The 17,089-nt window shown below is 42.7% G+C and overlaps 1 protein-coding gene across 1 annotated transcript in view; it reads left to right on the top strand.

Moving 5' to 3' along the window:
• The first annotated feature begins 288 nt into the window (after positions 1–288).
• The window catches only part of col6a1 (collagen, type VI, alpha 1), a 79,429-nt gene continuing 62,628 nt past the window's right edge, over positions 289–17,089 (top strand). The window contains exons 1-9 of the mRNA XM_078403675.1: positions 289–589; positions 1,025–1,154; positions 8,919–9,122; positions 10,718–10,877; positions 13,324–13,437; positions 14,527–14,547; positions 14,661–14,681; positions 14,790–14,834; positions 16,017–16,070. Of these exons, the coding sequence (XP_078259801.1) occupies positions 505–589; positions 1,025–1,154; positions 8,919–9,122; positions 10,718–10,877; positions 13,324–13,437; positions 14,527–14,547; positions 14,661–14,681; positions 14,790–14,834; positions 16,017–16,070 (834 nt within the window). The 5' untranslated portion in view covers positions 289–504. The remainder of the gene's footprint in view (positions 590–1,024; positions 1,155–8,918; positions 9,123–10,717; positions 10,878–13,323; positions 13,438–14,526; positions 14,548–14,660; positions 14,682–14,789; positions 14,835–16,016; positions 16,071–17,089) is intronic.

Raw genomic sequence — 17,089 nt, forward strand, 5'->3', positions numbered from 1 at the left:
AAGAATAACCCATTTTATTCTAAATTCACATGCATGCACTTAAAGTGGTTACAGGCTAAAGCTGCCAGCATCGATGGGTGGGTCTGTGAAAAGTGCTGTGGGGGTCCCATTGGGGGGTTCTCGACAATATATCGGTGCAGATTAAATATTAAAAAAATCACATGAGTTTAATGAAGTTACCGATACGCAAATATATCAAATGTATGTGCAAAATGTAATCTTGTTACCTGACGTGAATAATTTGTGATTATTTTATTGAGAGTAGAGTTGTTGGCAGCTGTACAGCTGTTAGCACAACTGCATGGAGATCACATACTTTTAGCTCGTTCTGATTGCTGGCTGGCTGGCTGCTCAGGGCCAGCCTACTTCACATTTGGTCTCTGTCTGAAACAGAGACGAAGGCTTCTGCACCTCTGCTTCTCTCTCCCTGCCCGTTCCTCTGTCAAAGTTCTTGCTCAGACCCCGTGTGCTCAGCACACGAGCTCCACGGCAGAAGTGGAAGCCATGGCTGTAAAGATATTATTCCTCCTTGTTTCACTCTGTTGCACATGGAACTCTCTCCTCGCACAGAACGGTGCACATTTTTCAGGTAGGTGCTTGTAATCGCTTCCTCAAGAAATTTCAGTTGGATTCTGTAGAGCGATGAGCTGCTTTTGCTGTTTATGCATTTGAATGGGTTAACATTCATCAAATATATTTCTGCGCTTCTATTAAAATGTGCAACTTATAAAGGAACGTGGGTTCAAAATGTTTTTTTAAAGTAAGGACAGTTATTGAAATCTTGTGTCTGGGTTAGCGATTCCCTTTACCTTTCCATTACTTGTTCGTTCCTGTGTTAAACTATCAGGTCTCGGAGATTTACAAGAATGGCCAATAGTTGCTTCCATCTCGAGGCTCGAGTGTTTCATTTGTAATTTCTCACAAAGCAATTTCACTTTGATTTTGTGTAGGTGATGGTTTTTAAAACCTATCTCCTGACATGGTCCAAGTTTCAGGGATTTTGATCATTCTGTTCTTTCCACAGATTGCCCTGTCGATCTATACTTTGTGTTGGACACATCCGAGAGTGTCGCTTTAAGAAGGCAGCCCTACAAAGACCTTGTAGAACTTGCGAAGACATTCACTGTAAATTTCATCAAGAGATTGAACAACTGGTAATTGCTGCAATCTTTACTATTACATTCTCCGCTTCTATCTATCTGTAGCTGAAACACTTGGAAGGTTTGGCTCACTTGTAGTTTCCCTTCTGCCTGAAGATGGCGCTCTTAATCTGGTTAGGATGGTTCCTTTGCCAGAAACCTGTTTCGTCCCCAAATGTTTCCATTTTGTCAAAACTATATGTGAATATGTGCCTGCGACTTCTCTCCTTTGCATTTCTCTCTAATGTTGAAAGTGTCAGTAGCAACAGCTTCATTTTCAGTTGCTGGTAAAGTGGAGCAGAATGTGCTCCTGGATACATAGCGGACATTTCAGCTGAGACCTGATGATTTGCTGCAAGAAACTACTTTGTTCCCTGCAATTACCACTTGCAGGACAGGTTGTGGCCTGGGTCCCACATCATAACATTACATTATTGCGAACATTAGCTTTGTCCACGGAGTTTGCATTTATGTAGTGTTGCAAAAGTGCTTCTCAGGGATGTATCAAGCAAAAGGTGAACTGTTTAAAATAGTCATTAATACTGGCCAAAAAATAGGGGTTAAGAGGATCTTAAAGGAAGAAAGAGATGTGGGAAGACAGAGGTGGAGTTTGGGGCAGACGGTAATGCTAGTGAGGATGGAACATTGAGTTTGAGTTGCTGGTTTTCCCAAAGCTCTTTCCACTTCAACAGAAAATTGTTGGCCTGCTAAACAGTTTGGTGGAAAATTTACTGGTTGTCAAAAGAGCAGATCTTTTTATGGCAAAAGAGGTTGATTGATATAACATCTTTTGCATTCTTGAAACTTCTCCAGTGGTGTGTAGCTAATGAAGCACATCTTGACACTGTAGCATCACACTGTACAGAAAGAGGCAGTTTGACCATTTGGGCCTGTCTCTGTTCGTTGAAAGTGTTTTCCAATTAGTCCCAGTTGCCATGTTCTTTTTGCATTTTTCAAATATTCCTTGTTCTATTATTGATCCAACTCCTTACTCGGGTTACTCAGACCAGGTCCAGCATAATTTTAGGCAGAACAATCCAGTTGGATCCTCGCTAAGATGAAATAAACTCTCGTCTTCTGTCTGCAAGTATCTTAATTTCATGGTTTCTGATTGCTGACAGGGAGGCAGGTGGAAAGTTTCTCCTCTCTCACTCCATTAAATCCCTTTGTCATTTGAAACATCTCTATTAATAATAATATAATATTCATTTATTGTCATTGCAACGAGTACAACGAAATTAAAAAACAGCCAATCCTGACGGTGCGTACAAACATATATGCAATAAATGCAAAAACAAATAAATACATAAATACAATTAAATTAAGTACAAGATTTTTTAACGGTGTTGCCTAGTGCACAGGTAGTGTTCAGTTCTCGTATGGCCCTGGGGTAAAAACTGTTCTTAAGTCTGTTTGTTCGGGATTTGATTGACCTGAAACGTCGACCAGAGGGCAGATGAACAAACAGACGGTGGCCGGGGTGGGATGGATCTTTTATTATTTTGCCTGCTCTACTGAGGCAGCGTAGGCTGAACAGGTGCTCCAGGGAGGGCAGTGAGCAGCCGATGATTTTCTGGGCCGTCGTGATGACCCTCTGAAGGGCCTTCCTGTCCTTTTCTGAGCAGCTGGCATACCATGTGGTTATACAGTATGCCAGCACACTCTCGATGGAGCAGCGATAGAAGGACAACATGAGCTTCTCCTGCAGGTTGGTTTTCCTGAGGATCCTCAGGAAGTGGAGTCTCTGCTGTGCCTTCTTTACTGTGGTGATGGTGTTGGTAGACCAGGTGAGATCCTCTGCGATGTGCGTACCCAGGAACCTGAAAGCTGGTACCCTTTCCACGCAGACCCCATTGATGTAGAGTGGGTCGTAATCTCCACTGGTTTTTCTAAAGTCAATTATAAGTTCCTTTGTTTTGGAGGAGTTCAGGACCAGATTGTTCACTGAACACCATGCTGCCAGCCTTTGGATTTCATCCCTATAGGCTGTCTCATCTCCTTCTGAGATAAGTCCAACCACAGTCGTGTCATCCGCGAACTTGATGATGGTGTTGGTGGGATGGGTGGGGGCGCAGTCGTGAGTGTAGAGGGAGTAAAGGATGGGGCTCAACACACAGCCCTGTGGTGAGCCGGTGCTCAGTGTAATGGTGGAGGAGAGGTGAGGGCCTATTTTGACTGTCTGGGGGCGGTTGGTCAGGAAGTCCTTGATCCATTTGCAGATGGTTAGGGAAAATCCAAGGTCGGAAAGTTTGGTGACCAGTCTGCTCGGGATGACCGTGTTAAAGGCAGAGCTGAAGTCGAGAAAGAGCATCCTCACATAGCTACCCTGGTGTTCAAGGTGGGTCAGTGCAGTGTGAAGAGCAGTGTCGATGGCATCCCCTGTAGACCTATTTGCTCTGTAGGCAAACTGGTATGGGTCGAAGGTGGGTGGGAGGCTGGCTTTGATGTGCTGCAGGACCAGTCTCTCGAAGCACTTTGTGATGACCGGTGTGAGTGCTACCGGACGGTAGTCGTTAAGACCGCTGATGACAGGCTTTTTCGGCAGTGGGATGATTATGGCGGACTTCAGGCAGGGAGGGATGGTGGATTTTAAAAGGGACAGGTTGAAGATTTTTGTGAAGACCTCAGATAATTGGTCTGCACATTCCCTCAGCACTCTGCCCGTCACACCATCGGGGCCTGCAGCTTTCCTGGGATTCACTGCTCTGAGCACTCGCTTAACGTCATACTCCTGCACAGTGAAGGTGTTGCTCTCAGGTGCTGGAGAGGGTGTAATGTCTGCCACTGTAGCTTTCACCTCGAAACGAGCAAAGAAACAGTTAAGTTCCTCAGCCAACGAGGCGTCGCCGTCGGCAGTCGTGCGGTTGCTGGTCTTGTAATTGGTGATGTGCTGGATGCCTTGCCATACCCGCCGTGGGTCATTGTTGGAAAAGTGGTCCTCAATCTTCCTCTTGTAGGACGCTTTGGCATCCTTGATGCCTCTCTTCAGGTTGGTTCTAGCAGCACTGTATAGAGCTCTGTCACTAGACCTGAAGGCGGTGTTACGGTCCTTGAGGAGAGACCTGACATCCTTTGTCATCCAGGGTTTTTGATTGGGGTACAACCGGATGCGTTTGTCGACGGTGACATTGTCAACGCAGTTTTTGATGTAGCAAAGTACAGTTGATGTGTACTCCTCCAAGTCCTGATCCTCAAAAATATCCCAGTTGGTCCTTTCGAAGCAATCCTGCAGCTGCGAGGAAGCTCCTTCAGGCCATGTCTTCACAGTCTTTATGGTGACTGGAGCTTTCCTCCTGAGTGGGGTGTATGCTGGGGTTAGGAATATGGACAGGTGATCTGACTGCCCCAGGTGTGGTAGTGGTGCTGACCTGAACCCCTTCTTAATATTTGAGTAAACCTTGTCTAGTGTGTTTTTCCCCCTGGTAGCACATCTTATGTGTTGTTCAAGTTTCGGGAGAACTGACTTTAGGTCTGCATGGTTGAAGTCCCCGGCTATGATGTGGGCTGCTTCTGGATATGTGCTCTGTTGTGAGTTTATTGCACCTAGCAGGTAGCCTAAAGCTGTGCTAGCGTTAGCATTCGGTGGGATGTAGACTGCTGTTACTATAACCCCTGTAAATTCGCGAGGAAGGTAAAAAGGCCTGCATTTAACTGTTAGGGACTCCAGATCAGGAGAACAGTGGCTATCTATGGTTTGGATATTAGTGCACCAGCTGTTGTGCACATAAATGCATAACCCCCCCCCCTTGCTCTTACCGGAGTCGATGTTTCTGTCCCAACGAAACGCTGTGCGCCCGGCTAGCTCAATGGCTCCGTCTGGGATAAGTGGATGAAGCCATGTCTCTGTTACTAAGAGAATGCAACAGTCCTCCACGAGTTTGTTTGCTGATATCTGTAGTTTAAGTTCGTCCATTTTGTTGATGATGGATCTGGCGTTGGTGAGGAACATGCTAGGTAGCGGTGGTTTGTGTGGCTGTCTCTTTAGCTTGGCAAGTATACCGGACCGGCATCCTCGCTTTTGCTTCCTGTTTCTCCTCCGTCTGCGACGCCTGTTCGCGCCGACAACTATCCACGGAGCGCCCGGTGTCCTGGCAATCTCTTCCGGTATATTTCGCGGGTGTGGAAATTCGCGCACAAGGTCCCGATTGCACTGGAATCCGATGATCAGAAGGTCCTTTCGGTTGTAGGTAGGATTTGCCTGATTTTCCTGGTTTGAATGACTAAATTTGACTAACAGACATAACACAGATAACACACATAAAACGCACCGAAAGGGAGAGCTGTGAGCCGCTGCGTCCGTGCGCGCCGCCATCTTATAGCATGGTCTTTTCTGCTCTGAGACCAATTCCAGATTTTCCAGATTCCTGACAGATGGAAAATCCCCATCCTTAATGTAGGAAATAAGGAGATGGTGCAATATTTCATATGATGTGTGTCCCCAAAAAGGGCCCAGAGGGCCTATCATCAAGCAGGATAGGGGATTCTCTCGCAGTTGTAAGGAGTCGGCCTGCTTAAAATGGTGGAACATACTCTCATTGCAGATGTGGATGTGTTAACGAATCCTAGAAGCAGACCCCCAGCCTATCTCATCCAAGCCAACAATCATTCATTTACAATCTGACCCTGCCCAGAGGTACCATTGACAACTGCTGAGTCGATCCGTGCGATGGATTGTGATATCATCCCAGGCCTGGCCCTTCTGTCTTGCTGTACTCCTAGTTGTTCAAAAGTGCATGAATGCATATTAAATCTCAATGTGGTCAGCACTCATTCTTATTAATCCTAGCGTGTAGAGGCCATAGACTACTCACTCTCCTCATGGCTGACCTGCCATTCCAAGAACCAGTCTGGCAGATCCTCTGTAGTGAGTCAATCTTTCCTTGGGTAAGATGACCAAAACTTTACACAATGGCATGGCCTTGTATAATTGTGGTAGGAAATCTTTACTCATGTACTCAAATTCTCAACCTACATAAAGGCAGCATTCCATTTTCCTTACTCATTGCATGTTAGCTGTAAGTAACTTGTGTTCATGGACACCCAGATTCCCCAGAGCATCTACAGTTCCCAATCTTTCACCATGTGAAAATAGTTTATTAACAATGGATAGTTGTGCATTTTTCCTCAATGCACTCTATCTGCCATGTCATTTCCCACTCACTCAGTCTGTCCCTATGCCTTTGAAACCTCTCTGCCTTCTTATCAATATTCATATCCTCATTTTAGTTTTGTGCCCACGTTAAACTTAAAAATATCACATTTGCCCCTGCTTGAACAAATTGTAGATGTGCATTGAGATTGTTTGGACCCGACACTGATTCCTGTGATCTCCACTGGTTAGGGCCTGACAATCTAAGAAGAGCCTGTTACTTGTTTCTAACTATTGATCAATTTTTAATTAGTATATTGCCCCCAATTCCAACCTTGTTCACCAACCAACTGTCTGCTATTGAAACCCTTTGAAAAATTCAGTGCACCATGTTCACTGGTTCGCCCTCAATCAAAGGAGACAAATTATTTTGTTGTTTGTGAAAGTATAATGCCAGTCTTTTACTTTCACTGGGAGAACAGACTGGTTAGCATGCAACAAAAACTTTTCACTGTACCTCGGTACACGTGACAATAAACTAACCCAAACTCACTCACTTTAGTGTTTTATGCTTGGCTGAGACCCAGTATTTTCGGCAATTATCCGGTGATAGGGAATGCAATGCTGTTTTGCCTGGTTTAAGTTTCTTCTCATGGTATGTGCACAGGAGGGTCTGGTGGGCAACCCATGAGGACTTAGTGTTATATCAATGCAAGTCATTATATTTTATAACTGCAATCTTCTTCTTGCGTTTGAGGCAACAGACGTTCTGAAGCTGCTTCTGTTTCTGCTGTCTGTTTGTTGTCGTTCGCCTGACTGAGGTCAGTTGACAGGGCTCACCACGGGGAGGTTGACAACGTGAGCCCCATAACTGCAATGATCTTGTGGTATTCCTACATACTTCTCTTATGTCCTAGAAGGCGACCATTGCTGTCCCTTGAATCTATATCAGCTGACAAAGCAATTCCACATTCATGCCAATTTTCCTTGTTACATATTCTCTGCCCATTCCCATCAATTCCCCCAGATTCTACCACTCATCCACACACAAGGGGCAATTTACGGTGGCCAATTAACCTACCAGCTCACATGATTTTGAAAGGTTGGAAGGAAATGAAGCACTTGGAGCTAACCCATGCAGCCCTGAGCAGAATGTGCAGACTGCCCATAGACAGCACATGAGGTCAGTGAGGCATCAGTTCCACTGTGCGACCCTGTAGGAAGTAAGCACAGATCTGAGAGCAGCATTGTGACTAATTGTCATGTTTTAGCAATGCTAGACTAAGAGGAACAGGCCAATGTAACTGATCCAGATGTTGATATTATAAACACGATGATGATGGTTTTCACTTTCCATCACACCTCATCTGTTGCCTGTTGAACTGTGAGAATGGACTTGTCTTTTGTGATAACAGAATGCAACTTAGATATTGATGACCAAGTGGTATGTGGAAAAGGACTCTTGGAATTGATACAAGAAATCCTGAGGGTGGTTCTTTGGCTACATGAATAAATGTGCTGGAAAATCAGTGGATGAGGTTTTATTCCATTGCGTCCCAGACTTGGATGGCTGCTTCTGTTGAAGTGGTCTCCATGGAAAGTACTTTTAAGAAAGGTCATTATATCAGGTACTTTACATTCATCACTCTAATTATGACATAGAGTCATAGAACTATACAGAATGGAAAGATATCCTTTGGCCCAACTTGCTCATACTGATCATGTTGCCTATCCAGACTCGTCCCACTGGTTTGTGACTGGCCCCTATTCCTCCCAACCTTTCGTATTCATGGTCCTGTGTTAGTTTTGTTTGATTTAGAAATAGTGTTGAAACAGGTCTTTCAGCCCCCTGAATCCAAGCCGACTATCTACCATTTACACTAGTTCTATGTTATCCCATATTCACATCCACACGGGTCAATTTACTGAGGCCAATTAACCTAAAGCTCACATGTTCTTGGTATGTGGAAGGAAACCAGAGAACCCAGAAGAAACCCACGCAGTCACAATCATAAAGTTTAAATTCCACACAGACAGCACCCAAAGTCAGGATCAAAGCCAGGGTCTCTGGTGCTGAGAAGCAAATGTTATGGGGTCAAGCCTGGTTCCTATTTTTTTCCCCACTAAAACCAAGAAGGTGAAGAAATGATAGCAGAATCATTTTATAGATTAAAAGGGTAAAGAATATTGTAGTTGGGGCAATATTAATGAGATTACCGAATTAACATACAACACAAATAAAATTGAGAAATATTAGACCTTTTTATTGAATGCACTAGGATGCCTAATATAATCTTCCCAGGGAACAGTTGGAGGGAGAAACCTTGTCAGGGAGAATGGAACAGATTTATGAGAGAAGAGAACAAGCAGGGCTATTTATTGTGAATAATCTCTCATACATCCCATCGTCTATTTACTTGGGTGAATTATTCCATGAAGGCAGTTCAATTTTCACCATTTTAAATCACAATGAGCACAACTGTTTAGAGAATGCAAGGATGGCTTTGTGCAAAAGAGGGAATTTGTTAGGGATGAGTCAACAGCTGGATGAAGGCTTTCCCTTTCCTGGCTTTGCTCAAATGCAAAGTCAATCTCAAGGCTTATTGAAAGGGGAAGATAAGATAAATGGATCAAGAAAAACATGTCAGTCAAAACAAATGTGAATAACGGCAGGAGTTTCTGTGTTTCAGGTACTATCAGTGTGACCAGACACTGGAATGGAATGCTGGTGCACTTCATTACAGTGACGAGGTGAGGAAGATATACTCCCTCAGTCGTATGAACCCGAAAGGAAGGGCGGACATGATCAACAGCATCCAGCTGGTGGAATACATCGGCAAAGGCACCCATACAGACTGCGCCATTCGGGAAGGAACAGCAGAACTTCTATTGGGGTAAGAGGATATTATGGATTGAACTATTGGGGAAAATAAGACGGAAGAATCATTTGTGTAAGCTCTACACAGAGTCAATGACGACACAATGATTTTGCACGAAAGACGCCAGCAGAGAGGTTATATCAGAACTGTGCAGTTTGAGAAGTGTTGCACTCATGATGTTGCTAAAAGAACCTGGAGTGCCTGGGAGTTGTGCCATGGCTATTGCAGAATAAAGATGCAGATTGGGTTCCAATTCACATTAGTTCTCATCACCCATTCAGTGTCAGAGGTCATGGTACTTGGTTTATACTACTTCTTAAACTCTGTGACACTGGTGGGTATGCGTGATATGCTTAAAGGTCCTTCCCTTAAGCAGATTTACTTGCTATGGATAATCATTCATCAGTCAGATTGTTATCAGGCAAGCTGTCTGGTGTATCGGTGCAATGTTGATTTGTTTCATATGCTTGGCTACCCACAATATACACCGATCTATGCCTTTAAAATTACCAACTCATGTTCTACCACAGAAAGCTTAATTAGATTATTAAAACAGGGAACAGGATCTACAATGAACATTGTGGACGGCTTGATTGTAATCATGTATAGTTTTTCCGCTGACTGAATAGCACGCGACAAAAAAGCTTTTCACTGTATCTTGGTACACGTGATAATAAACTAAACTAAACTTTCTTGAAAGCCTATTTTGTACAGACTGATAAATATAATTGATTGTCTCCCCAGTCTTAAAATTCATTAATATAATTATATTTAAAATATTCTTTATTAAAGAGCTGAATCATACCAGAATTTTGATTTTCCTCTCTTTTAGTGAAAACAGTTTACTCAGCATAATATATTTTTGCACTTTGAACCCCAGATTTTGCCTCTGTTTTCTGAATTAGCAATGCTCCTTTACAGCCGAACTTCCCAAATTTTAAAATAATAAATCTGATATTACCAAAAAGTTAGGACTTGATGGAATAGCATAAAATAATTGTCAATTTACCCTCTCAGGTCTTTCAGCATTACGTCCTTTAAATCAACGGTTCATGTTGATCGTCTTAAAGTTAAACATTGTTTTAAATCATCGGCCATTAGGCATAGAATTTGTGAATATCGACATTGCTTTGCATTGTGAAGGAGAGCAGAGATGGCTGTCTGCTCCACCTTTGTCCCTTGGTTGCCTCAACGCTTGATGCTACTGAGCAATAATGTCACATCAGCGAGTCTGCAGATACACGTTTTGCTGTTTGTAAAGTAATGGTTATTAGTAGTAGCGGTGAACCATTTTCTAATGGCTGTGAAAAACATTTGTGGAAGGTGACCCTAATCCTTATCTCCCATTATGGTGGAACATCTCTCTTATACCCCCATCCCCCTCTGAATGAATAGACTGTCATTACCTACTCCAATCTCTTTCCAATAGATGGTTAAAATAACTACTGCAAACATCTCTGCTATATACCAAGTTGAAGGCTGCTTTTGTTTATTAACCTCCGATTGTTAAAGGGATTGCAGAGATCCAAAGAGTCAGGCTACTCTGCAGTTTTCCTGCAGGCTAGAAGATAGTAAATAATGTAAGAACTGTGGCATCTCTTTCATTTTAGTGGCTCTCATCACCGAGAGAATAAGTACATGATCGTAGTAACAGACGGACATCCAATCGAAGGGTACAAGGAACCATGTGGAGGATTGGAGAGTGCCACATCTGATGCAAAGAACCACCACATAAAGATCTTTTCTGTTGCCATATCTCCAGATGAACAAGTATGTCTATAATCACTCTGTACTGTCCTGTTGTGTTTTTTCATTTGTTTACATCAGAGAAACATGACATTCAGCATCTGAATGATTCAGCATCAGCAGTGTTTATATTCTGTCCAAGTCACCTCCTGCCCTTCTCCACGTAGGAAATTCTCACGATGCGACTGAATACCTGCATGCATGCTCTTAACAGATAGTTTTAGGATTAGAGGATATGTTGGACTAGTTGAAAATTGTTGAATGTTTGTCCCCGGAGAGATACAATACAGGAACAGACCCTTCAACCCAACGTGTCCACACCAGTATCAACCACCCATTTTAAGCTAATCCTACAATAATCCCATATTTTATTCTCCCCATGCACATCATTCCTCCGAGAATGAGTGGGAGGCCGAGAATGTGGGTGGGTGTGCAGCCAAGAGCTGGATCATGGCTAGGATTGGGAGCTCTGTGGTTAGGAATGTGGGAGAAAGCACAAGGGTTAAAGGAAGAGATCAGTGGGATATATTTGGAGCTAGGGTGGGAGGTGGAAGAAACTTAAAGTGAAGGGATTCAGGAATAGAGGGGAATTAAGGTGCATGGTGGAAGAGTATGTGAAAGAAGCATGAATGGAGGGTAGGTGTGTGCGTGTGGGTGCGTGTGTGTGTTATTAGCCTACTTCATTGTATGGTAACAATATTACCGGCATAGGTTTATTTGCACTGACACCTTTTCAATTCCATTTCCTTTGCATTTCATTTTATATTGTTCTATTGTATAAGTAGAATTTGTATCAGTTGCACAAGATAGCTACTCATAACACACTCCAGTTCCTGGCCCCAGATTCTGAGCCCCACATGGTGTTCATGTTCGCTGCCATTGATTACAGGCCTTGCTATGCAGTACAATGATTCAGGCGTTGCAATCGAAAGACAACCCATCATCCATCGCAGCAGGAAGTCCCCGTAGAAAATAAGGCATGGTCTGGAATGCACCACTGATTTGAAAACTTAATCCATCAGCAGGAATTAATATTAACTAAAGCTCTTAGATTTTAGAAGGAAGAGTGAAGAAGAAAATGCAATAATATGCTCTTGGGAAAGTTTGAGTAGGTGCAAGAAGTAGGGAAATGAATTTCACTTTTACTGGGGAAGGTAGTCAAGGAGGAAAAATTGTGACCCAGAGAAGCATCAAAAGAGAATGACTGTACGTCAAGGTGTAAAGGTGTGCTGTGTTTGCGATATTATCCCCCCTTTTCAGCGCTTGAGTAGCTTGATGCATAATAAGAAGGGAACAGATCTATGCTGTGGCTGTCTGACACACTTTGGTGTGGGTTTTAGAATAGAGTGTTAGAGAAGTGGGGAGGGACAGGGGGATTTAAAAAAAAAAATCTGTTCATGTAACGTTAAGGTTTGAAGGATCAGTGGTGTCATTCACATGTAAGCGGGGGGCAATATAAGATTCTGTCAAAGGTGAAAAGTGTGAAAAAGGAAATGAGGCAAATCAGGATATTCTGATGAGACTACCTCAACGTTGAGCACTCAGCAGGCAGGACGTTGTTAAGGGGCAGTTTGAGGGTGAAGAGTTTGACGGCTTGGAAATAATAAAAGGTATGAGTTACAGTAAAAGGTAATGCTTTAAGTCGTGCATCCAACAGAGTCTGGGGAATCCAGTTTATATGATACCTTGGAATCTGCAACGAGCAGGTGCCAGAGACAGGATTATCTGGCTACTAGTTGGATTCAAGTCCAGAGTTAGTACTGTTTGAAATATAGCAAAGTGAGGAAGGAGAGGGGGGAGTGGTGAATAAGACAAAGGGAACATCTCTGATAAAGGCGTGGTCAATGTTGCCACAGGGTTGATAGATTAATGAGGGCAGTTGGAGAAAGAGAAAATAAATGGCATGTGAAAGGTGTGAAACACAGCTCAGACTGTAGGAAACACTCAGCAGATCAGGCAGTGTCAATGGAGGGAGAAAAACAAGGGAGCATCACGGATGACTTAAAGGAAGCATAGAAACATAGAAAATAGGTGCAGGAGCAGGCCATTCGGCCCTTCGAGCCAGCACGCCATTCAATATGATCATGGCTGATCATCCAAAATCAGTACCCTGTTCCTGCTTTCTCCCCACATCCCTTGATTCCATTAGCCCTAAGAGCTAAATCTAATTCTCTCTCGAAAATATCCAGTGAATTGGCCTCCACTGCCTCGTGTGTCAGAGAATTACACAGATTCACAAGTCTCTGGGTGAAGCAGGAGCAGAAGTAAGTACCATTTGGGTCATCTTCGGGTGGGGGTGAGGCATATGTTCAAGCTATTCCAGTGGTGAAGCATGGACCATAAACAATGTTACATTGAAGAGTAATGAGAGTAGGATGGAGAGGAACCAAGTGACTTAAATATGTTAAAATGGTGAAAGTTTTCCTCTGGAGCTTTGATCTGAATTTTTCCAAATTTAACATTGCTTCAGGAAACAAGGTTGAAGCATATTGCCACTAACATCGAATATCGTCGGAATTACACAGCAACTAGTCCCAATGACTTTGAGGTGAACAATACAATCAACGGCATTCTTGAAACAATTGTGAGTATCCTTGCTGTAAAATCTGTGGAAATGCATTGCAAATGCTTGTTTCAATACGTACTATCCTTGTGAAGATTGCACGAGAAATATTTCGATAGCCATCCTTTTCCATGGTTAAATTTGTTTCCAGTTAAGAATCACAAAATAATTAGATTTAGAGTCAAGTCAAAAATATGGAATTGAGATTTGGTGATACTCTCAAGGGAAGCTAATCACTGGACACATCCTCTTGTTTCATAAAGGTGAAAGATGCACCAGATGAATTGGTAAAACTTTCTAAACATATTCACCAGTTTATAATGGTGAGAGATGATAACCTGGTCACAGTAGCCCATCTGCATTAAAATAGAGTGGTTTACAAACATGTTGAGCATCCACACTCGACTGCAGCAAATAATTTCTGCCCTTTTTAAATATGTTTGGAATGTAACAGGGAACCATCCTTTCACTCTTTCCAATATCATGCCAGCAACTACACTCCATTATTAAATATCTTCAACCTTCAATAGACAATAGACAATAGGTGCAGGAGTAGGCCATTCGGCCCTTCGAGCCAGCACCACCATTCAATTTGATCATGGCTGATCATTCTCAATCAGTACCCCGTTCCTGCCTTCTCCCCATACCCCCTGACTCCGCTGTCCTTAAGAGCTCTATCTAGCTCTCTCCTGAATGCATTCAGAGAATTGGCCTCCACTGCCTTCTGATGCAAATTCCACAGATTTACGACTCTCTAACTCTCTCTTCACTCTCCCTTATTCTCCCCGTTACCCAAATATTCTGATTCATTATGCCCAAAACACTCAAAGTTCACTTTTCACAATAACTAATATGTCCTATGTTTGTCCATTATCTTTAAAAAAAAAACTCAGTCAGAAAAATGTTCATAAGTTATTGGAGCAGAAATAGGCCAATTGGAATTAGGCCAATTGGAATTAGGAATTATGAGAATCCAGTCGGCAGAATATATGTAATAAATATTTGATCATTTTGATTTTCTGGTTTATGACTGTTCTTCACCATCACATTGTATCGGATATTTTGATCACTATGCAAACAATTTTAATCACTTCCCTTTCTTCCTTACAGTACCGTGAAGTGGAGCTTGTGGTATGTTGCATCACACAAACACAATTGCTTTTAACTTTTTAGAATGGATTTATTAGCTTGCACATGTGTGCTGGACACTTACACATTATTTTTTGTTCCTTTTTGATTTGCAGTGTTGCTCCTTTGAATGTCAGGTAAGGTACCTTCAAGAGATGCTTCTGTGTGATACCAACAATTAATTTCCTATCATGTTGCTTTAAAGGAACCTACTCATGAGGTGACATGTTAATTCTGTCTTGCAGCCAGTGACAGGAACAGATGGATTTCCTGGTGACCCAGGAGAACGGGTTAGTGTCCATGACTTCGCTACCTGCGTGCAGGGTTGAGGGAATGTGTGCCTGTTTGTGACAATCACAGTAATATCACTCCCTTTGGTGACAATCACATATTGGCAATATAGCACCTACCCGATTTTTTTCCATGGCTAACAGATTTTCACCACATTTCCTGTTTAGAGATGTTTTCAGGACAAAACTTGGAGGGAGTGCAGCAATCGGAGATATCTGGTTCAGTAGTTTCCAAACATTTATGAATAAAACCCTACTTGTTTATATTTGGCCTCTCCTACCATAAACCCAACATTGTCAAAGGATTCCGAAGGACAAGCCAAGAGGCCTGCTGAGAAAATTTTGATATAATAAACTGCGCCCTGTGAGAAGGATAGTTGATCACCAGAGCACTCAGGGATAATGTGTTTTTGCACAATGTGATTTGTGATTTAAAATGCACTGCTTGAAAGAATTGCACAAACAGATTTCGTAGTAACCTTCGTAGGGAATCTGATGCACCAAGGCAATGGAGACAGAGTAGGGGGTTTAGAAAGGTAAATAGAATAAGAAAATTAGGTTCCAGTAATATGTACAAAACCCTTAAGCCCAGGATACAAGATGCCAAAGAAAGGTGCTCACTGCCGGATCTGGTGACCGGCATTGTGTATTAATTGTTAATTGTACTTCTACAATGCTAGTGACACTATTTATTTGGACACATCAAGTACATGGTTCTGGAGACAGACCATCTGGATAGCACTCCTCAACAGCCAGCTCAGGCACAATGGGCCAAATAGCCTCCTTGGCAGTATGGTAATAATAATGGTAGTACATTACCAGCACCTGTCAGGAGTCATGTTTTGTGGCTGTTTTTCTCAAACCTGCTCGCTGCCATTTGTAACTCCAACTTCACGTCCAAGGGGTCAGGCTGAACGGAGTGCTTCCATAAACACTGATTGCAACAAATCTGCGGGTGTAAAGATTTGTGAAACCCAATTGTTTCCATACATCGGAACCAATTCCAACCAAACCTTACTGTGATGAAGGCCATCCCTACTTCCTTGACACTGTATGGACATTGATGTGGGCTCTTCCGTTATTAACTCAGTAAATGTGCATACCCTGCTCAAAGCGTTAAACAGGTATTGTGGATTGCAGTGGATTGCAAGCTAAAACCACTTTTCTTTTTGATTTCTAAAGGGTTCAGATGGACGTCGAGGTCCCCATGGCGCGATGGGACCATCAGGCTCTCCAGTAAGTACAAAAGCTAACAATTTCCCTTGACCTATGCTTGTAAATGCTACATTAGCAATTGCTGCCAAAAAATGGCCTTCTCTCAATACTATCCTTCATGTAGACTTGATTCCAGTCAGACTTTCCATCATTTGCGGAGGGTGAAACAGAATTAACATTTCCAGTTAGTGACCAGTTCTGGTGAAAGGTCTTTGGACTGAAACGTTAGCTCTGTATGTCTGTCCTGAGATGCTGTCTGGTCCATTGTGTATATCCAGCATTTTCTGTGTTATTTCCGTATAACATTGATGTCAAGCTATAATTTATTTATATCTAATCATTCTAATCCAAAAGACTGTTATTTACCCAATCTATCTAGTTTAGAGATACAGCACGGAAACATGCCCTTCGGCCCATCGAGTCCGTGTCAACGAGTGATCACCCCGTACACTAACACTATGTTACACATTAGGGATTTTTAATAATTTTACCAAACCTACAAACCTATACTTTTTTTGGAGTATGGGAGGGAACTGGAGCACCCGGAGAAAGACTACGCAGTCACAGGGAGAACGTACAAAGTCCATATAGACAGCATCCTTAGTTAGGATGAACCTGGGTCTCTGTCACTAAAGCACTAGAATATACATGCTCATAAGTGATACCTTCTACTGTTATCCATCCTTCCTGTGCCATAACATCTGTCCTATACAATACTGATCTGTCTATTCTCTACCTTACTGACATGATACCATGCGCAATTTCTTCACAACTTCAATAGTCATAATCTATTGATCTCACGGATCACTGACATTTATCCATCCTATTCAAACCAATGTCTAGTCTTCTTTACAGTGCTTAATTGTAACCACCATATCACATGGTTAGAGTCAGTGTCCCACGGAGAGAAATTGGCTTTTCAACCCAACTCAACTATGCCGCTCAAGATGCCCCATCTATGCTCTCCCCATTTGCCAGCATCATCCCTCTCAACCTTTCCTATCCATGTACCTGTCGAAATGTCTTTTAATGTTGTTATT

Source organism: Rhinoraja longicauda, chromosome 8 (assembly GCF_053455715.1).
Source record: "Rhinoraja longicauda isolate Sanriku21f chromosome 8, sRhiLon1.1, whole genome shotgun sequence".
In the NCBI taxonomy this organism is placed as follows: Eukaryota; Metazoa; Chordata; class Chondrichthyes; order Rajiformes; family Arhynchobatidae; genus Rhinoraja; species Rhinoraja longicauda.